The 22,441-nt window shown below is 41.0% G+C and overlaps 1 protein-coding gene across 1 annotated transcript in view; it reads right to left on the reverse strand.

The window, feature by feature from the left end:
• gtf2h2 (general transcription factor IIH, polypeptide 2) overlaps positions 1-6,886 on the reverse strand; it is a 9,875-nt gene extending 2,989 nt beyond the window's left edge. The window contains exons 1-10 of the mRNA XM_080049001.1: positions 6,842-6,886; positions 6,065-6,167; positions 5,858-5,935; positions 4,938-4,974; positions 4,052-4,138; positions 3,877-3,927; positions 3,343-3,397; positions 1,359-1,464; positions 899-989; positions 471-666 (exon numbers count right to left, since the gene is read on the reverse strand). Coding sequence (XP_079905127.1) covers positions 471-666; positions 899-989; positions 1,359-1,464; positions 3,343-3,397; positions 3,877-3,927; positions 4,052-4,138; positions 4,938-4,974; positions 5,858-5,935; positions 6,065-6,120 — 757 coding nt within the window. The 5' untranslated portion in view covers positions 6,121-6,167; positions 6,842-6,886. The remainder of the gene's footprint in view (positions 1-470; positions 667-898; positions 990-1,358; positions 1,465-3,342; positions 3,398-3,876; positions 3,928-4,051; positions 4,139-4,937; positions 4,975-5,857; positions 5,936-6,064; positions 6,168-6,841) is intronic.
• Between the last annotated feature and the right edge of the window lie 15,555 nt (positions 6,887-22,441).

Raw genomic sequence — 22,441 nt, forward strand, 5'->3', positions numbered from 1 at the left:
TATACAGCATCTCACAAAATTGAGTACACCCCTCACATTTTTTCAAATATTTCATTATATCTTTTCATGGGACAACACTGAAGAAATGACACTTTGATACAATGTAAAGTAGTCAGTGTACAGCTTATATATAGTGTAAATGTACTGTCCCCTCAACAAAAAAAATTGGGCCCAATTTGGACATTTTCACTTAGGGGTGTACTCACTTTTGTTGCCAGCACTTTAGACATTAATGGCTGTGTGTTGAGTTATTTTGAGGGGACAGTGAATTTGCACTGTGATTCAAGCTGTACACTGACTACTTTACATTGTATCAAAGTGTAATTTCTTCACTGTTGTCCCATGAAAAGATATAATGAAATATTTGAAGTAATGTGAGGGGTGTATCACTTTTTTGAGATACTGTATGACATAAATGATGTGTCTTCCAATAGAATGAGTAGAGAAGCAGAGAGCGAGTGTATACTGACCCATGCGTATGAGAGAGCATTCAGAGGAGGAGCTGGCTGGAGGAGGTTTGACATGCAGCATCAGCAGCTCTTTAAAGTGACTCTCGTCCAGGATGACGTGGTAGGATCCCCCTGTCTCCCTGGTCAGCACGGTGCACACCCTCACCTCCGCAGACAGCCCGATCACTGACACACGCACCTTTAGAGCCTTCAGGGTCTGACGGGGGGGGGGGGAGGGGGGGACCGACATAGTTCATCTGTGCATTTCCTTCATTTTATTTATCACAAAGATGAGATATGCACTATTTCATTAGATAACATATCCCAGCTTTAATAGTAGAGCACATTTACAGTACAGACCTTGTCAGTGAACTATGAGGGCAACACAAACTAAATAATGGGTCAAAATGTTCAATTGATCTGAGGTGAAACTGGCCAGCCCTACTCACCTTGATGAGTTCATAGATGTTTGCTGGGTCACATGTGGTGAGGCTGCTGAGGATGATGAGGATCTCCCTACTGGTGTGTCCAGGCATGTGCCTTCACACAGAGACAGGCACCAGTCAGGGACAGTCAGGTTAAATGGTCAAGGGTAAATGGACTTCACTTATAAAGCCCCTTTCCCTGGTTTTTCAGACTCAAAGCGCTTTACATTGTTTTGTATACATTCACCCAGTCACACACACACATTCATACACCAATAGCAGCAGCTACCACGCAGCGTGCAAGCTTACTATCGGGAGCAATTCGGGGTTCAGTGTCTTGCGCAAGGACACTTGGACATGTGGAGGGGAGGCGGGGGATCGAACCACCGACCCTGCACTCCAGTGGCCGACTGCCCTACACACTTCGCAACAGCCGCCCCGTTACAGAAGAACCATGGAAAAACACAAAGACCAAAGCACCTACTTGAGAGACTGGATGGCCAGGTTGAGAGAGTTGTAGAGGGAAGGCTCTCCTACACACACAGTGTCCACTGCTTTCTTTAGAGCAGTAATGTGCTTCTTTGGATTTCCTAATGGCAAAAATAAAACAACACATCATTGTTAAAGCCTTCACAGACAGCAGCTGACTGCCCAAAATAACTCAGAGAAGAAGAATTTGAACTACACTAAAATGGCAATATAGTATGGGCCTACTATTTTGCCATTTTGTCTTTCTTTTTTTCTCCATGGTCTCCGATCCCTGCTGTTTCCTTTGTCTCACCTGTGCATTTATGTTTGTCTTTATTTATTTATGTGTTATTTGTAATCTTATTTATTTTGCAGAAATAGATCAAATGAAAATGAAATGAAAGCGGGAAGTTTGAACACACGACAGAGGAAATCCTCTCACTAATAGAAGGCCATAGTGTGACGGAGCGCTCCTGTGGCCTAGTGGAAAGAGCGCGTACCATATTGGCTCCGGCCTTCGTTGCAGTGGTCGCGGGTTCAAATCTGATTTTTAAGCAGATTCTTTCTTTCTCCAAACTTTAGCCTTTCCATCACTTTGGTAAAGGTTCATCTTGACAACAACACAGTAACACATGATGGCAACAGCAAAATGAACTTAGAAGTCTACAGGAACATTTTGTCTGCCAATTTAAAGAAAGATGCAACCAAACTGATTGGAAGATCCTTCATTATGCAGCAAGATAATGATCCTAAAAAACTGCAAAAACAACAAAGGAGTTCATCACGGGCAAGAAATGGAAGGTTTTAGACTGGCCAAGTCCATCTCCAGACTTAAACCCTATAGAGCATGCATTTTACCTGCTAAAGAGGAGACTGAAGGGAGTAACCCCCCAAAACAAACAGCAACTGAATGAGGCTGCGGTAAAGGCCTGGAAAAGCATCACAAAAGAAGAATGCAAAAGTTTGGTGATGTCAATGGGTCACAGGCTTGATGCAGTTATTGCAAGCAAAGTATTTGCGACAAAATATTACGGTTTATTCACTTTAATTTATTTAAAGTCGATCTGTTCCAATACTTCTGCTCGCCTAAAAATGTGGTGTTCCTTTACAAATAATGATATCTTCTCAGTTGTGTATCGGATCCAGATGTGAATACCTGGAAATGAAAGCTGAAATGTTGATCTATTGTCTCATATTCATCTTTTGGTGTCAAACCCAAATGTTTCCAGTCTACAGCAAAAATAAAGGAATTGGCCTCACTGTTCCAATACTATTGGAGGACACTGTAAATAGAGTCACAGTAACAGAACATCATCAAACAAAGCATGTACAGACAGAAGAGCCCGCTTCAACATCATTACAGGTGAAGTAAGCGATGTATTTATGTTAATATAAGTGTTAAAACGCTCTGCATGCATTTGGCAAATAAACTTTTTGGGGATCCCACGACTGATAACCAATCAGAAGAGAGAACGATACAAACCGGCACCCGTCTCACTGCCGGTGCACGTGCAGAGCGACAGATGGGTGAATGTTTATTTCTTCTACAATGGCGGAGCAGGTAAAAATCCTTCCCAATGTCTGTTTTGATGGTTTTTATCATGTCTTATCACACTTACGGATCTGAGATGATGCTGAATTAATGCATTAATGCACTGCTTGAAGGCCGCAGTGCATTAATGTGGTGACGTGGGGACGAGGGAGGGGACCGCTAACTGCAGTCAGTGACAGGAAGTTAGCTTAAAGCTGGGGTATGTGATTTCTGATTGGTCAAAATGAACATGAGCGGTACACTTTGACCAATCAGAGTGAGGCTCCGATTCTCAAAAAAAAAAAAAAATCTGATTCTCTGTTCTTATTGGCTGTTGGGACTGTCAACTGTTCAAATCTCTATCCCAAATCTTTATTTTCTCCCTAAACTCTCCACCCCAGCTTTAACTGACCATTCCTCTTACTGAACCTTTAAGAAGGGGTTTAAATCTGTTTAGAGTGATCCTCACCTGCCAGCTCAGTCAGCTTCTCAGCCCTTTTATTCTTAGTGGTGATGATTCCCACCTGGAGACATGAAACACAGCATGTTAGGTCACAATACAGCCACAGGGAGGCGCTTCTGGTCCAGTCCAAAGCTAGGTTTACAACTTCCCTTTCACAATAAAAACCACTTCACCCCGGACAAGCCGACTTTGTGAGACACTGCAGGTAAATAGGTATAGGAGGGTATTCATTTAAACTTATAGATATCATCATGGAACTTTGCCAGTTGATTACTGACATTAAAACCATTTGTTTTTTTGTATTACAATTTTTCTGAAATGTGTGAATAAATATTAAAATTTGGCTAAGTCTCACTAATTGTGTGTTTATTTGCATAACTTAAGAAACTAAAAATCTAAGTGGAGGTTTCGTAGACATGGATTAAGCCAAGTCCTTGACTAAATGGAATTTTGAATGGAGATTGTCCATTTACAGTAGTCCTGGACTAGGCTTAATAAATGTTTGCAAAACTAGATGTTGCAAAATACGATAAAACATACCTGACTGATGGGGTTTTGGTCAAAGTATTCATCCACGAAAGCCTCTGTCAACTGCAGAGGAGAGGAGAAAGGACACAGTGCTTTAGAGCTGATCATGCTCTGTGTGCGTGTGTGTGTGTGTGTGTGTGCGTGCATGCGTGCGTGAGGCCTTAGCTGCATAAAGACAGTACTGTACCTTTAAGGTGGAGGTGAGGCGGTTTGGTTTCAGGTCATGGTCCTCCATACTTCTGGAGCAGTCGATCACCACATAGAGGTGGCGCATCTACAACACAGGACATGTTTATATCACCATCCTGAACACTTTGGTACTGATACATTCTCTGAACATGACATTGATTTTCCTAATAGCAAAACACACCAATCCCTATTATACATCCCCTATCAAAATATTACAATCATTCCATATGCACTGCCCTTAAAGGTGGAGTGAGTCAGCCATCCTGGAGAATGCTTGTTGTCCAAATCCACTTTTTGTAAAAGTGAATAAATTAGTGAATATTTCCCCCGCCAATCTGCTACCTGTCCGTACTGTGCGTGTGCTGAAAGAAATACAGTGTTAATACACATCCTAGGCTCTGTAAACTGGCATATAAACAAAGGGGGCCGACCGCAACTAACAACATGCCCATTTATAGAGCCAAGGCTGTGTATTTAACACTGTTTTGTTTTCAGCGCACACACTGTAGCGTATCGGGAGGAGATATTCACCGATTTGGAGAAAAAGCGATTTTGACAACAAGCATTCCCCAGAATTGTTGACTCCACTTTGAATATTACATTATATCAACATTAGATTGTAAGTTAATATAAATGTTAATAAATGAGTTCTACATTATGATGCTGGTGAGATGATCTCAAATATATACAAACAATGACGTTATAAACAATGTAAACCTTTTATTGGGTGTTTTGGGCTTTGCACTATGTAACAATAATGTTATGCAGCAACGCAACTGAGGTCCTGCACAAAGACTTTATAGCTTTCGCCAATTCACAACCCTTGTCCCTATTTGGGCAACTATGTCCTTCCTTCATGTAGGAAAGAGACAGAAGTCACTCACCATTCCAAGCCTGACTTGTCCATGTCTCTCTATCACCCTATGAGGTAAACAAGGCGACAGATCAGTTTGTAGTTTCAGAGAATCAACATGTGTTCTTTGGACAGAGCAGTGCAAAGTTTTACATATACAGTACAGCAGCAAGGTAATATGTTCCACAAGCGATATAGAAGTAAATACATCATAACTTAGAGTGTGAGAAGAAAAACACTTTTTAAATGAATGTACTGAAAGGTAGCAGGTGTCCAGTTATACAAAGTGTGTAACAGAGGAGAATATGTCTAGTTTACATTATGACAGTTATTATAATAGTGCAAAAAGGGTCTAACAAAGTCAAATGCCAAGACTTTGTCTTTGGAGGTTTAAGAATGACGTAAATATTTATTAATTTGATCATTTTCATGTACTTGATAACACACACACACACACACACACACACACACACACACACACACACAGACAGACAGACTAGGGCTGCAACTAACGATTATTTTGACAATCGATTATTCTGTCGATTATTTTCTCGATTAATCGATTAGTGGTTTGTCCCGTAAAATGTCAATTTTCCAAAGCCCATGTTGACGTCCTCAAATGTATTGTAATGTCCAAAACACAGATATTTCAGTTAACTGTCATAATAGGATTAAAGAAACCAGAAAATATTCACATTTGAGAAGCTGAAATCAGAGAATTTGGACATTTTTTATAAAAAAATCACTCAAAACGATTTATCGATTATCAAAATAGTTGGCGATTATTTTAATAATCGATTAGTAATCGATTCGTCGATTAATCGTTGCAGCTCTAAGACAGACAGACAGACAGACAGACACACACAACACACACACACAGACAGACAGACAGACAGACAGACAGACAGACACAGACACACACACACACACAGACAGACACACAACACAGACCTTTTCCTCTTGGACTGAAACAGGATCTCTTCCACTGTGGCTTTGAGAGAGCCAGACTCATCCTCCTTCAGCACCTCCCTGGAGAACAATACACACACGTCTCAATGTTGCAGCAAAATGACAACACAATACACATCATGTTTCAAGTTAAACATCTCCATGCTTTCATAGTCTTATGATAGTACACTGTATAGTCTAAAGTCTTACCATGTCCTCTCATAGCCTCCTTCCCAGCGCTTGGCTCTCTCTGGCTCTTCATCCATAATGTCTGACGGACAGGAATATATAACCAACACTGAAAACCTAAGAACTGGGAAACAACAGAATCACATGAATACATAGGAATACCAATCACGAGTCATGCTGATTTTTAACAACGGTGTGTCGATTATTATAATAATAGTGTAGGCTATATGAGAAGAAATAGGACGTCCTTAAAGACAGATAGCCTAATAAAGGCATTATTCAGATAGAGACTGGAGTATGCTATACTATCTGAGCACCATAAACATTAACTAATGATAGTCTACGCCGAACTGTTGGGCTGACCTTACAGTTGATCAACAGCATATATATTCATGTCGTTATTTGTCCCGTGTACTGTAGCCTATATCCCTCCCTATAACGGTAGCATTACTCAGTGGAGTTTGGCTTGAGCAAGAGTTAACACCCAAAACATTACTTGATTACAAACAGTAGATGATGCTTATTTCCAAGCCGAATTATTTGCTGACCTTACAGTAACTCAGCGTCACTATGTAGAACCATGTCGTTATCAAATCAAACCTTGCAGTTAGACATTCATTTGTCGACTCGTTGTCTTTTGATACAGCTAGCTATAACCTAGCGTTAACGCAGCTGCTTAAAGTCAACCAAGTCTCTATGATGAAGCATGTTATACGTAGACCTAACTTAGCTAGAGAAGTAATAGTGTGTGACTTTATGTAATATTTCACTGTCCCAGTTAAAAACAATAGGCAGTACCTGCAACACCGGAGCAGTGCAAACAACGCCAGATGGTGCAACGGAGATTTCGTCCGGAAAGAAAAATGAGCTACAGAGAAATGTATCCGCTCAGTTCATTTTTGCTTTTTCTTGTGAATATGCATAGATATAAATACAGTGTATATCTATGGTGAATATGTATGGCGGTTTGCGGAAGTAAACAACAATATTTTATAATAAATACAATTTGGTAACACTTATTGTTATCTCATAATTTTCTATTCAATTCAGTTACATTTTAAACCATCCAACGTTTTATCTTAAATCGCTCATTTCTATGCTTTCTACATCTCACACTATTTTTGAAAATGTTTGATTAATTATCAAAAATTAAAATCATAGTCAGACACATTTAAATAGCCTACACAATATCATTTCAGAGTGCAAAACAGACCATATTACGTCATTCTTCAACTTCAGGCACTTTTGGTGTTGAAAGTTTTAGAAATCTAACATATTATTTTTAGAAATGTAGTGATATGTTGTAGTTCTCCATCTTGTGTAGAAACATTTCCTGATAGTGGCTGTGCTGAAATTATTTAAATAATATATAATTTTAGCCGTCTTGTTCCAACAATCAGAGGAAATCGTCATTCCCATCACACTGCAAAAAATTCCTTTTTAAACAAAACTATGAACTGAGCCTGTATTTTCAAAATATCTAGTGTAGTTGTACATTCAGATGTGACCAAATGTTTTAAATTCATTTATTTTCTGGGTTTTAAAGATAATATTTTTCCATTGTAAAGATGAAAATCTGCATAAAGCTATTCCACTTAAGTCTTTCAATACATTTCTTACATGGCACAATCATGATTTTTATAAATCAGTAGTTTAATTGTATCAAATAATAAATAAAAACATAATGTTATTGTGTTTATTATTTGTGATTTTTCATTCAAAATATGTGCTGTGATGGTATTGACTGTGTGATGGAAATGACAGAATGTGACGGAAATGACATGTGGCAAACAGTAATGTTGAATAATGTGTATATGAATGAGCTAATAACTTGTTTTTGTAACTGTTTTAGTTCATATGCATATGTTTCAGTGATAGAAGCCAAATGAAAAGTATTTATAACAACGCCATTGTCATTTCCATCACAGTCCCTTCAAAACATGAACAAGGTGATGGAAATGAATGTTGTGGAAATGACATTGTCACATTTCTTACAGTTTTTCACAATTGCTTAAACACATTTCCTGATAGACTACCTCACTTTTTCAAAACCCTAAACACAAATCTCAAAACTCAAACACAAAATGCAAAATCCTTCACTTCTCGACTCTTGCAAAAGCACACTTTACCCTCAAAACAATGTTAACTCTTCACTAAATGGTGTACCAGTAGTTATGGGTTTAAATAAGTATTTCCAAATGATTGTTTAACCTCGGTTGCCAACAATAGTTTAACAAGTACAAAATATTAAACCCATTGGAGAAGATGACTTGCGGATATCCTTGATTTTGTTCTTCTTCTTTTAACTGAACTTATATTTAAGTCTCAGCTAGACATTTCAAAGTGCGTTGTTTGTTTCCCTCATGCAGCTCAGGTTCAGGTAGAGGGGGACTTCCTTGTTCTTTCTCCATCTTGGAGGATCAGCCAATGGACATGCTGCTTGGCTTGGATATGCTGAAGAGACATCAGGTGTGAGCCCCTTTTTATCTGATCACATTGTGCAGAACAGTATTTGTGCGGAAATCATTTCATAAAATGGAGGTTTCCATTTTTCTGTTGTCTGTATACTCACTGCAGTGGAAAGTTGAAGAGCATTACTTGTCCTGTTTTTCTTGTAGTGCTTAATGGACCTGAAGAAGAGCGTGCTCCTTCAGGAACTGTAACCCGCTTCCTGTCTCAAGCGGAGCTTCCAGAGAGCGCCCGGCTGGCATACGGACCAGAGGGGCGTGATGACGCTCGTCCAGATGAGACAGGTGACAGAGAACTGGCAGAGGCACTTCAGAGGTCAATACAGGAAAGCGGTAAGAAACTCTCTCATGTCTGCACAGCAGCCTGTTTTTCATTGGGTTTTATTTTTTAGCAGCTCAGTTAGATGTACATTTGCATGTGCCACTTAAAGCTTTTTATTCTCAACCTTATTTATGCAGTCATCTGAATTTTCAGTCACATGATCACTTCATGTCATCACCTCAGCAAATTTAATGTGCTTTTAAAATAAAATGAGGTCAGGAAATTGAGAAATGTATGTCAAGCAAATATAAGCATAACGTATAACACTTGACGAAGATATTGGCTAAGTTCAAGCTTTTTAGGCTTAAAGGGAAACACTCATAATTAGGTTTGTGGTAATTAAAAACTGAATTTCTATCATAGTAATTAAGCTAACATTTTATTAGTAACGTTTAACTCGATATAATTGTTAATTTGGCAAATATTCCTATAATATGTTGTTGTGTAGGACAACAGTGCAAATGGTTCCCTGAAAGAGTGTGAGAACAGCACTTGTAGCCACCTCCAAACACAGACTGAAAGGGACATGTAGTGCTAACAGAGATGTAGGTTGTTATGTAAGTAGGCTATCATACACAGACCATGTAAAATAAAATTCATCTCAGCTCTGTAGACATGTATGGAATTTTTTTTTTAGACATTTTCTCGTCAATTTTGACCTGGCACCTTTATAAATATGAGAAAGAAATCTCATAAATGATCAAGTAAATGATCAAGACATCCTGTCATTTTAAAACAAGACATCTGAAATGTATGAGGAGATGTGACAGGTGATCAGTACACTGTTTAATGTAAATAGCATTCAGAGAGGACTGGGTGTTTTGTTGGAACAGTGAATAAAAGTACCTCCACAGTGCTTATAGGTATTATTACAATTAACTGTCAGAAGTTGGAAAAAAAGCTTACTTATCCTATTTTTTTTGGCTTCTAATACAAGAAACATTTGAGCTTGTCTACACATTATTATGTATGTGTTTTCCTTTAATGCTTCTCAAGGCTCACATTAACATCTGTGCTAATCCCATTGATACAATTAGTGTTTAATATTGTTTTCATTGACCGGTCATGTCCGGTAATGGCTGCAGTAAAGTTGAGTCAATCCACTGCTTTAGATGGGGCATTAATCCATCAATTTTGGCCTCGATCTTCATGGTTAAGTGATTTTGATTGAATGTCCTGCTGACGTGACCTCAATTGAGCTTTCTGAGGTTCTGTGACAGGGGACGTGATTACGTTGTGACCTCTCTGTCAGGACCTAGGCACAAGTTGTTGTTGTTTTTTGGATGACACTTTTCACATTTTGTGTGTGTGTGAAAAGGCTCATAGGTTGGTGCATGCTCTGTGTGTGTGTGTGTGTGTGTGTGTGTGTGTGTGTGTGTGTGTGTGACAGCACTGATGCATTTGGAGACAGCTGGAGAGGGCCCAACCAACCAGGTACTGCAAATTCACAAAGCCCATTGCTGGTGTTATGTCCATTGCTATTTACCTCTTTTACTTTGCTGTTATGTTGCTGCTGAATCAGTTAATTGATGTTGTACTTCTGTTTATACTTATTTATGTATTGATTCTGAATACATGTACCTTTTAAAGAGGAAAAATAGCACAAGTAACAAATGATATGTGCATCATGTATTCAACACTATTACAGTAGTTTCAGTGAGGAAATTTGTGTTTTGGGTCTTTCTCTTATTGGTGGAGTCAGCTATTCAGGAGAACGATTCTTGTCAAAATCAGTCAATATCTCCTCACAATCCGCTATCTGTCCGTACTGTGTGTGCGCTGAAAAATAAATCTGGTATTAAAACAAAGCCTAGGCTCTGTAAACGGGTATGTAAACAAAGGGGGCCCAACCGTAGCTAGCAACATGCCTGTTTACAGAGCCAAGGCTGTGTATGAACACTGGATATCATTTCAGCGCACAAAGGACTTAGCAGATCGTGAGGAGATATTCAATGATTATGAAAAAAATAAGCATTCGCTAGAATCACTGACTACCTTTTTAAATGTTATGAATATGCATATTATCCAAACTGATGCTCCCAGATTGGGTCCACATAATATTCCAGCTGGTTTAATTCCCAGTTTTATTTTTGTTCCTGTAATAGACACTGCAGATGGACAAACTACCTCACCGCAGCCCCCACCATTTACATTACCCAGAACCTTAGAACAAATGTCCTCATCCACCTCCCCATCCCAAAGCCCTCCCTCTGGTCAGACCCTGGATCGCTCTCAGTCTGCCCCGGCCGCAATGGACCAGGCCTCGGCACCAGAGTCCTTCCAGGAGCGACCGGAGGCTGCTCCTACCACTCGTCAGGTCCACCCTCCCCCTCTGCCTGTCCACAGCAGTTCCCCAGTGTCCCCCGTACCCATTCCCTCAACAGAAGCTTGTAACCGGGGAGAGGGGTGGCAGACATTCCCTCAACAGAAGCTTGTAACCCTCCAGCAGACATGTCTACACTATCCAAGCATCCGGGGGGCGAGAGACAGACGAGGTGCCGACCGGCTCCACACACCCCCAAACAGAGGAACTTTCCCCCGTTCAACCCATGGAGCAGGAGACGGCCCAGTGTGAAGCAGCTGATGCCGTAGTGGAAGCTGCTTGTCCCAGCAGCGTTCCCAGGCAATCAGACTCTGTGGAGATGGAGTCCCCCCCTGCCTCCCAGGACACGGCGGCAACGTCCTCAGAGAGAGACCAGCCCGAGGGAGAGCACTGCTCCGGCTCAGACAACATCCCATCGCTGGCCACCGCTCTCAAGGAGCTCCACCAGCTGCTGGTGCCCAACAACCGTGCCCAGTCCCAAAACTGCTGCGCCTCCTGCTCCCCCTCAAATCTATCTCTCCCACTGGAAACAGAAGAAAACGGCACGCTGACACCCGAAAGCAACCCACAGCCCATCTCCTCCACTGCCATCACAGACGGTGCAGAAACGTGCGAGGCCAAAGCTAAGCGTGCTACTGCTCCCGTGTCCGATGAGGGACCATCTAAGTGTCTTGGGCCTGGGCAGGAGGAGCATCTAGGAGGAGATACTGCAGAGACTGTGAATGGACAGGGACCACCAGCACGCCGTCCGGCTAGCTCCGGGGAGAGGAGGTCGTCTGATGAAGGAATTAAAAGCGCCTCTTCTCAGCCAGAGGTTCCTCCAGACCCCGCGGGGGACCTGGTGTTCAGGGAACCTCCCGAGGGGCAGCAGGGGAGAGGGGTGGCAGACGGACGGGCCTCTGGTACAAACACACCAGACACTCTGGGCCTCCAGACTGAGCACACTTTCCTCAGCCAATCAGACTCAGCCCACTGCCATGGACAGTGGTCCATGGCAGTGGGCTCACCCAAGGAAGACTCCAGCACCTCCTCCACCCCCGCTCCCTCTCTTCCTCTCTCTGAGGCTGCCCAGCTTACATCTCCAGCCCCCGTTCTCCCTTCCCCACTTCCCTTTATAGAACAATTTCCAGCTGAGCACATCCATAGAATACAGGCAGCTGGCTTTTCTGCCACGGAGGCTGCCGAGGCACTGCAACAAGCCCATGGGGTTGTGGAGCTAGCTCTGCTGGCGCTACTAGCCCACAGTATCACTGTGCCCACCTAAGACTCAACTGGTCATACGAGTCCCAAGCCTCCCAACTCAGCGTCTGTCTTATTTATACCTTGCTTCTGATCCAGATGTCTAAGTCCTTTCTTTAACAGGGAGTACGTATAAACATGCTGTCTCTTGGTTTTGTCCTAGTGAATATCCAAGAGCAAACAGGACTATTGGTAATACTTTTCTGGATACTGCAGATATGTGAGGTGTGTTTACATGCAGGTGTTTTGGGTGCCCGCCCATTTCATTGGTTTTTAGAGATTTGGTATGGTAGATTGATTTTCTTCTTGTTTTTCTCGTCCAACATTGACACATTATTAAATGCCCAATGTATGATTTGGTTCTTGAAACATGTTATTATCTTCACTTTTCATATGTCATTAAACTTTTGTTGTTTGAGTTGTGGAGCATCAATAAAATAAAAACTAAATCTGAAACGTCCCATTGCCAGAATAACTAGTTCGGTCTGGTGAGCTTTAGATTGTTCAGGACCAATGTGGACATTTGAAGCAATTTGCTGATAAATAAAGCATCATATTTATTTTTCGTTTTGTTAGCCCCTTTTAGTTTATACATCAGAAACCAACAATGGGAAAGAAACCTTGTGTGAACTGCTACAGTTTAGAAGGGTTGATCATTTTTTTGATCAAGTTTACAAATAGTTTCTCTGGAGAAGTAGAAGCCCCTATACACACAACACACAGCCATTATCAAACTGACATCTCAAGGGAGCGTGTGTATTTGTTGACGTATCACCTTAGATCAAATTCTTTGTTCAGTAATGTGTATTACAGAAGGTATCTTGTACTGTATGAATCATTCTCCACAGTTTGGAAGAGTTGCCATGTGTAGATTACAAAACAGTGTATAACTCTTTTCTGAAGGTCCTGTTTACTTTGTGTCAAATCATTGTAGTCTGTGTCCATACCTTCAAAAGAACATTTTGTTATCTGTTATGGCCATCCGGCCTGTCATACATTTTGTCAGTACCATCATATATCAAGTATTTGAATGGCTTTATTGGAGTCATATATACCAACAACATTCAGGCAGATTGAATGATTTTATCTTGTATGAAATTTTAAATTGCAAATAAAATGGAACTAGTATTTGTACACAGTCTGGTCATTTTATTATTTATTTTTACTTTTCTTGCCATTCATTGTGGCAAAACGGTGCACACTTTCTTGACTGTGGATACTGACATTTTTGAATAATATTTCCACTGTTACTGTAATTTTTGATGAATTAATTTGCCAACTATTATCTTGTGATAAATCTGTGTCTGCAAAAACAATGTATGTTATAGTTCAGCAGTCTAAAACCAACTAGTATGACATAACTCATTACCTTAGAGGACTATGAAAACCAGTAAGCCACCATTTATATTTGAATTAGTTTTATTTGTATTTTGGCTTTTCCGACCCACAATCCTCTGCTCACCAGAAATAATCTCTGCGTTCCAGACGCACATTCTCGCTTTTTTTTACTATTCTACAAACACCAAAAATGCTTGCTAGTGTGAACATACCAAATTCCAACGGCATTTTTCAGCATTCCGCATTTCACCACATGTATTGGGACATCCTAAATATTTATCTGCCTTACTAAATAACAGGGAAGTATGTGTATGTGTATTGCCTATAGGTCACAACAATTAAGCCAGCGAAAGAGAACAACCTCGCTGGTTGGGATGGATCAATGAGCGAGAGGCCCCAATTTGAAGGCGCAATGTTATGATGAAATAGTGCACACTGCACTTTTTAAAGGCAACTGCACAATGTAGTAGCCTATAGTGAAAAAAATCAAATAAAAGTTATTTGGAGCGGAGGGATGGACTGTGACGGATATATAAGTAAGAGAGTCAAACTTCAAGTTGCAATGTTATGCCGAAGTAGTGTGTGTGTGTGTGTGTGTGTGGTAGTATAAAGTAAAAGAATGGGATTTGGAACATCCATTATTGCCAGGCTTGAGGACGGAGCCACACCTGGTTCCAGTTTTTGTGATTGCTGCTTAGTAAAGCCCAGCCTGCATCCACCTGGACTCATTTAATTAGAGTGGTTATGGGGCAACTGAAGGCTACTTCAATAGACAAACACATCCCCAGTTTTAACTTGGTTAGAGTTTAAAAATAAATTAAAAAGTTTCAGACTTAAGCGTTATGGCTCAGTTGGACGGCAGCGATGGTGGTTTGAGCAGTAGTAGCCTAATTGGTTATCTACACCATCCAGTGACTGATTTGACATCACAAATACAAACCATGTGGAGAGAGCCCTGTTCCATAGGGTTTTCTCATTTTCAGGAAACCAACATAGGGTTTTCTCCTCTTGTGGAAACCATCGGTAGACAGGACTATCGTGACCTGGGTGAGAGCAGTGACTCCACAAACCAGCCAGAGGAAAGCAGGTAAGGACCACATGGAGCATCTGCAGAACTTACTGCAGTTAACTCCGTAAGTGTAGGATGATGACAAAATGTCTCCCCTTTTTAAAAATGTTTAGTCCCTCTCCCTTCGACATTTCTTCAGCTCTCCAGTCAGTGGCCTCGATGGGAACATTGGCTTTGAAAGAAATGTACTCTGTACTCAAGCTGTTATCTGACGATCCAGCTTTTTCTCCTTCAGATGATCAGGATAACAATGCAGACTATTATATTGTAATCTGTTATACCTTTAACTAAATGAGGCCTGCTTCATAAACCCAGGGCCGCCCAACCGGTGGATGAGGAAGGTCTGAGTTTCAACTCAAAGTACTTTACGCTTTGTAAGTTTACCTTTTCGTTTGGCTGTTGTCAGTGATTGAACAGTGGAACATTTAGAGCAATGTAAAGTAGCTTGTGTTCATTTTGGCCCTGCAGCCCCACTCTATCAGGACTACTGTCTGCAGGCCATGAGACCAGGTTGGGCCGTGAGAGATGATCTCCATAGTCTGAGCAACAGTTTTGTGTCTGAACTGATAATCCCTCAGTACGTGCGGCCCCTGCTCTCCATTCAAGGAGAGGAAAGGGAAGGGCCCCTGCTTCCACCAACCGTGGTACCTCAGAGCAGCTGTTGGCAAGATCTAGATGCGGTGAAGGCATCTGGCCTGCTCGGGAGCTTGACCAACAGAGAGATTTGCTGTCAGGAGGTGTGAAAGGCTCTCGTAAACAAGTTAAAAATTACTTTTTAAGGTAGCTTTCTAACTTCAAATAGTGTTCAAGTTTTCTTTTTTTTTCAGTTATGGGAATATACCTTTTAGAAAATGTTGACTCTCTGACACACCCATAGTTGCATAGTGCACCTTTTTTTTAATCCTTTACACTTCAGACATGATCATCATTACCAACGTGCTGCATTTGTGATAAATTTAGATTTGATTAAATGACAATAATAATTCATTTGTTCCCTCCTATTGTCTTCCTCCCTGAAGTCGATGTTTGAGTTGATGAGCTCTGAAGCGTCTTACTTAAAGAGCCTGGAGTTCGCCATCAATCATTTCTATGCGTCAGAGTCACTGAGACAGACCCTGTCTCCAATGGAGCATCGCATTCTGTTTTCCAACATTGTGCATGTGAGGACGGCTAGTGAAAAGTAAGAACTCCACATACAGTCCTTCCTATTTACATACGTTCTTGAACTGGGTGTGTTAATGCTGAGCTGGGCCCCTTCTGCTCTAGGTTCCTCACGGATCTGGAACTCCGCCTGGGAGAGAGAGTGTTGATATCCCAGGTTGGCGACAATGTGCTGCGCCACTGCTCAGAGTTTGGCCGCTGCTATGTGCCCTATGTCACTAACATGAGGTTCCAAGAAGACGCCCTCATGAACCAGTAAGTCTCACTCCTGTGCTTGAGTTGATGCTTCCCCAACTTTTCATGAAGACTAATTTAATCCTATTCAAGGCAGCAGAACAGAGACTTTCTGTCCACAATCAAGATGCTTGAGACAGACCCAGTGTGTCAAAGAAAGAGCCTCAAGTCCTTCCTCATTCTTCCCTTTCAGAGGATCACTCGTTTAAAACTCATCCTACAGGTAATAGTGGTCTGGTCAGATTACCATGCATCCAAATGAATACATTTAACTTGGCATGGCATGTTTCAGAAGTCAACTAAGGCTTATTTTGTGTTTGTTTTCTTCTTTCTTTTAAGGCCATCCTCGAGCTGACTGAACAAGGCTCGGACTCCATTTTAAATCTGGAAAATGCAATTGAAGCCATTCATGAGGTACACTGATGGTTTTTCTGGATCTGTACATTCATGCTGACACAGAACTGGGGAATGAGCTAGTAGGCCTATTGGGAAAGGAGAGTATGTGGCGGTGTTAGTTGTGCTTAAAAAGGCAGAGGAAATACATTGGATAGCAATTTTTAAATAACTCTTTAAACTCTCTGGATCTTCAGATAGTGACAGAGTGTGACGAAGGGGTCCTAAAAATGAAAAGAATGGCGGAGATGGTCAGCCTTGATGCGCAGCTGGATTTTAGCAGAGTTAAGGTGACAACTTCTTCTTTTCCAAGTCTTTTCTTATCAACTTGATTTCTGTTATTTAAACCCACAGATGGCAATACATTGTAACCAACTTCCTCCATTTCAGTCATTTCCTCTGGTTGTAACTGGTCGTTTCCTGGTGCATGAGGGTAAACTGAGGCAGCGGGTGGTGTATGGCGCCCGTGGCTCAAAGATTTCATTCATTGGGGTCCACCTCCACCTCTTCAACAACCTTTTGATCATTTCCTCAAAAAGGTATTTGGCGTGCATAAAATGGGACAATTACTGACCACGATGTATTTCACACATTTAAGGCCACGCTAAATGGGTTTTGATTGACAATGTTGTGCAAAGGATACACTTGATTTGATCTACTTCATGATCCAGATCAGCTAACTGCATCGTTTCTCCTATTTGGTAATACATTGAATTGCCAACAGTTTTGTTTAACCAAACTATTTATCTCTCGCTTTGTATCATTTCAGGTTTAATAGATTCTGTGTTGTGGATCACGCTGTATTCCCCACACATGTGCACCTTGTGCATATGAAGAACGAGTCACCACACTCCTTCCGTCTGCGTCTCTCTCAAAGTGGAACCGGACAACCTACCACCATGAAACTTGTTGCGTACAAGAGGTACGACAGGCTTTGATTTCTAAATCTCCTTTAGCAGCTAAACTTCCATCTGTAATTACTGTCTTTTGTCTTTGTGTCCTTTGCAGTTCAGATAAAGAGGGATGGATGAAGGCGCTGTCATCTAAATGGTGATAAAACCATGAGAAATCAGCAATTTTATGACTTAAAACTTTTTAATTTAGTATATTTTAATTCTTATTTATTTTTTGGATAATTTGTTAATTAATGTGTATCCTCACTTCTCAAGACATAATGTTCTGAATGATTTTAAATGGTGGTTGGAGGCATACTACACAACATGAAAGCATTCACGCACGCACTGAAGATGTCACAATTGGCTAACACACAGGATGGGTGAGGGGATACTTTTTTGTTTTTATACTTGTATTACAACAATCCCTCCTTTGGTAACACTTTACAATAAGGTACACAAAATTGTAGTACCTACTACACGGCTATGTGTTACCTACTACATAGGTTTTTTTTTTCTGTTACCTACTACATAGGTTTTTTTTGTGTGCTACCTAACACATAGGGTTTTTTTTTTGGTGTGTTACCTACTACATAAGTTGTTTTTTTTGTGTGTGCTACCTAACACATAGGTATTTTTTTTGTGCTACCTAACACATAGGGTTTACTACATAGGTTTTTTTGTGTGCTACCTAACATAAGATTCACCATCCTGACTTATGTAGTAGGTACTACAATTTTGTGTACCTTATTGTAAAGTGTTACCCCTCTTGTTTTTTTTATTTTTTGAAGAAATCTGCCCTTTATCTTTGAATAAAGAATTTCTGACCTTATCAGGCTATGCTCCCACTTAATTAAGATGGTAACAAAACAGCCCCCACAATGTGAAATACTGACAACACCTCTAAGCGAACAATGTTCTGACTTGAGTGGTGATAATAACAGTGATCCATGACGGTTTGGATATCATGTCTGTGATGATGCAAAGAAAACAGATGTAGTGGAGCTGTCTGACAGAAGTGAGGAAGAAGCGTAATGTTTTGTATTCAAATATACAGACACAGAATGGTTCGGGTGTTTTCAAATCGACAAAATCACAAATCCAACATTTTGTACCTCACAATCTTGAAGTCATTACACAGCATTCTAGCTTTAACACTTCATACCTACAGTCAATATCTGGTCTCGTATCATGATACTGTAAAACACTGCTGTCTCCCAGATCAGCAGCTACGTGTGGTCCCTCAAAGCCAGACACCCAGGGGTGATGTTACCTGGAGTCCCCCATCTTCTTAACCACCTCTTAGGAAGGAAAAGTAATGTTTGGTATTAAAGTGGCCACGAGGAACTTTTGAATATCTTTAAAACAGTCTCATTTTCCCTCTGATCATAAATTACCTTAAAGTGCGTATTGGAAGTTAGATGCTGCAGTGAAGAATCATATAGGAAAAACATTCAAGTATACTATTTTAATATTTGGTTTTATAAATCTACACTAGAAGTAGCCTCTGGAGCCTTTTTTGTGATACAATTTTACTTCCGCATCTTTTCGAATGTGACGTAGCATTTGGTAGACGAACATTCTAATCCATAGACTACTTGGTGCGAAACAACGGTAATAGGAGGGAGATTGAGTTATGGTGAGAGGAAAATCAGTGGAGTTTCGGTCTGGAGAGTGACTGGCATTAGCTAGAGTTAATGTTAGCTTATGACAGAATGCTGTCCATATTTCAACACTTAACAGTCAATCACTTTACAAGTATAAGGTTATGAAGCTGCATGACGTGTAACTCCACATTACCTCTTGCATCACTACTGGAGCGAGCGAGCGGGCGAGCTAACTACAGAAATGACGACATTTACCTCATACACCTTTTGTTTGCTAGGTGCCTGTGTGGGAACAGGCCTGCCCAGACAAATGACTGGGCCCCTGAAAAGGTCCAGTCATTGGGCCCCCTTTACTCATACTGAACTTGTATCAATGTGCATGATGCGCTTATTCCTACATAAACACATACCTGTACACAGGGCCAGTTCTAGACAGTTAGATTAGGGTGGGCTACTGGAAATAATAGTGGGCAGAGACACCGACGATGCTCGCGTGCGCAGCGTGCGAGCGGAAATTTTCTGCTCTTGCAAGATCTCTGCACCTGCTTTTTGGCACATTTACTGTAACATTTCCTGTAATGTAAGCTTTTAGACACACCAATGCTGTAGGGGGGTCTACCATGATAGCACTGCTACCAGAAGCTTTCCTCATCAGTATAACAACCATCTGCCACCTTCATTTAAAGGCTAAATATGTAATTCTCTAATTTTCTTAGAAAATAATAGATAGAATATACAGAATAATTTCAAAGACACCTCAAAACTTGATGAAATATCACAGTATCTCTGAATTGAAAATACACTTCTGCTAGCAAAAATACTGATATTAAGGAATTTTCCGGGGGTCTAAAGCCCTTGAAAGTTCAATTTTTTTCCTTTCTTTTCTGGTACCCTGATTTATGTCCAGGGGCCTATTTCAGGTAGCTGGTTTTGAGGCAACCCAGAGTTTGTTCGCTCTGAGTTAGTGGAAACTCTGGGTTTTCCGTTTCAGGCAGGTTCAGCGCAACCGAGAGTCAGTTACTGCGGCAACATACGCCATGGGTCTAACCTGCTCGGGAGGTGGTTAGACCTACCCGAGTTTGTTTTCACTTTACGCTGCAGCTCCGACTGAAGAAAGAGTGTCACTGTCACACGCGTTCCTGTACAGTTTGAAGCAAAATTACTCCATAGAAATCTCCATCGGGATGTTTTTATCATTTCCTGATGATTTTACGTTTGACCGATCATTTATCTGATCAGTAGCCTTGTTCTCAGCCCTCGGTCCGTTCATATAGGCGGCCACCTCACACATCGTGACATGCTCTACATTCAGATTAATAAACCTATTTGTATTGTATGCTTTTTAACGTCTGTGTCACTAAACAGATTTATGTCAGGTGGATTCATGTAACGCTGCGGCTGCACGCGATCGTTACTGTTCACTTGTGCAATCCTAAAGTCACAGACGAGCCTCGTTAAATAGCCTAATATGAATATAAAAATTATATAATAATTTAAACTGTGATCACTTGAGGAAAATGGATCTGGTAATAAATCAATCAGGCTCTTCAATGGAAACTGTCACCTTATGTGTCAGACGTTAATGTCTTTCACTCCCCATTTAAAAGAAGCGACAGTCTGTTTACTGCACAGTAGGCTATTAGGCTATAGCTTCCCAACATATTATACAGCGAATATAAAACACTGTCAGAAATGCTGTGCCGCGGCAGCTTTACTGCTGATATGCGTAACTTTTTAAAATAGACTATGGCTTCTCATACGGAAGCGAAATGATTGCTCTGTTTTTTTCTGAATTGCAGAGGAGATTAGATCAGAGTTATGTGACAATATCCCCGTTAATTCTTCTCCATAGGCTACCATAAATTCATTCGTTAATATTTCTAACTCCAGTGGGAGTAGCGGAGAAGTTATTTTTTTTTGAGAAGTGGAGAAGTGGGAGGATCACGCATTTGTTTCTTCTGTTTCCATGGTGAATCATGTTATCAGCGATCCATTGACGATGGCTTTTATGCACACGCTCCACCCAGAGTGAACACGCTCAGAGTTGATTGACCCAACGCTGATCCACTGTTCTGAAACCGAAAACCCAGAGTTACTCATCAACCCTGCGCTCTGAGGTTACCAACTCAGAGCGCAGGGTTAAACCCAGAGTATGTAAAACCAGCTACCTGAAATAGGCCCCAGGTCCTGGCATCACTGAGCTTGCTAGGTTAGCTTGCTCATCATCAATGCATGCAACGGTTTTGAGGGGGAAAAACGACCCATAATACTTTTAGTTTTTCAATATAAAATGTGATATTTTACCCAAGTATCAATGAATAAAATGTTTTATTTTATAGAAAGTTCTCTTGCGAATATAGCGTTCATAATAAAGGCTGGCTAAATTAGGTAATCTGCAAAAAAAAAAGAAAACTCTCTGGGCCCCCCCTGGTGGCTGGGCCCTAGAAAGCTTTCCCACTTTCTACCCCTTATGGACGGCCCTGTGTGGGAAAGCCAATGAGCTCAGCTGAGCAGAGCATGTGCTGCAGGGACGTGGATCCCTTCTGGGCTCTGGTGGAGACGCTAAACCCCAGACCAGACATAACATACTTGACTCAGTATTCAGGTTTACTTTGTGCTCCAGATAGCATACCTGAGCTTCAGACAGGAGCATGGCCCTCTGCAGGCCAGCAGACACGAGTATGTCAATCAGTATAACCCATAACAGAAAATATTATCTCCAATGAATTATTCCACACCATACAGCTAATGTGTCCACAGGAATTGTCCGATTTTTTTCTACGATTAGAATATAAGCCAAAACCACATATAAAACACAACTTTTTGTAGAATAAATATTGACTGGTGTACCATTTATTTATTATAAAGACTCTTAAGAGTCATTTTAGTGTAAATTATGTGTGACAAACTTTAAAAATAAGAAATGTGCTTTTATTTTCATTGTATCTGCCAGGGACACAAATCACCCTAGTTGGAGAATGACCTTGTGATAAATCAAACTTGCTGAATCTTTCACCTCTAGTTTTGTGTGCAAATCCTGCGGTTTTTGTATGGGGTACTGACCTACTTCAAGCCAGGGGTTGATGGACACTTTATAGTTCCCACAGATTCTCACTGTATGATCTACTTTACAGCAGGTGCAGCCCATTCACTCAAATGAACAGGTGTTAACCCAGCAGCCTCAATTTTATTTAGCTGGGCTTCGACTGTCTCCGTTAGTGCGTAAGGCACAGAGCTTCATGGAATGGCCCCTGCCATGTCATGAAGTTTAGCTCTGATCCCCGTCACCTTCCCTAGGTCGGGCTGACCACCTCTGGGTATCTGCTACAAAGCTCCTCAACTCTCAGGTGC

This window comes from Ammodytes marinus (genome assembly GCF_949987685.1).
Source record: "Ammodytes marinus genome assembly, chromosome: 2".
Classification (NCBI taxonomy): Eukaryota; Metazoa; Chordata; class Actinopteri; order Uranoscopiformes; family Ammodytidae; genus Ammodytes; species Ammodytes marinus.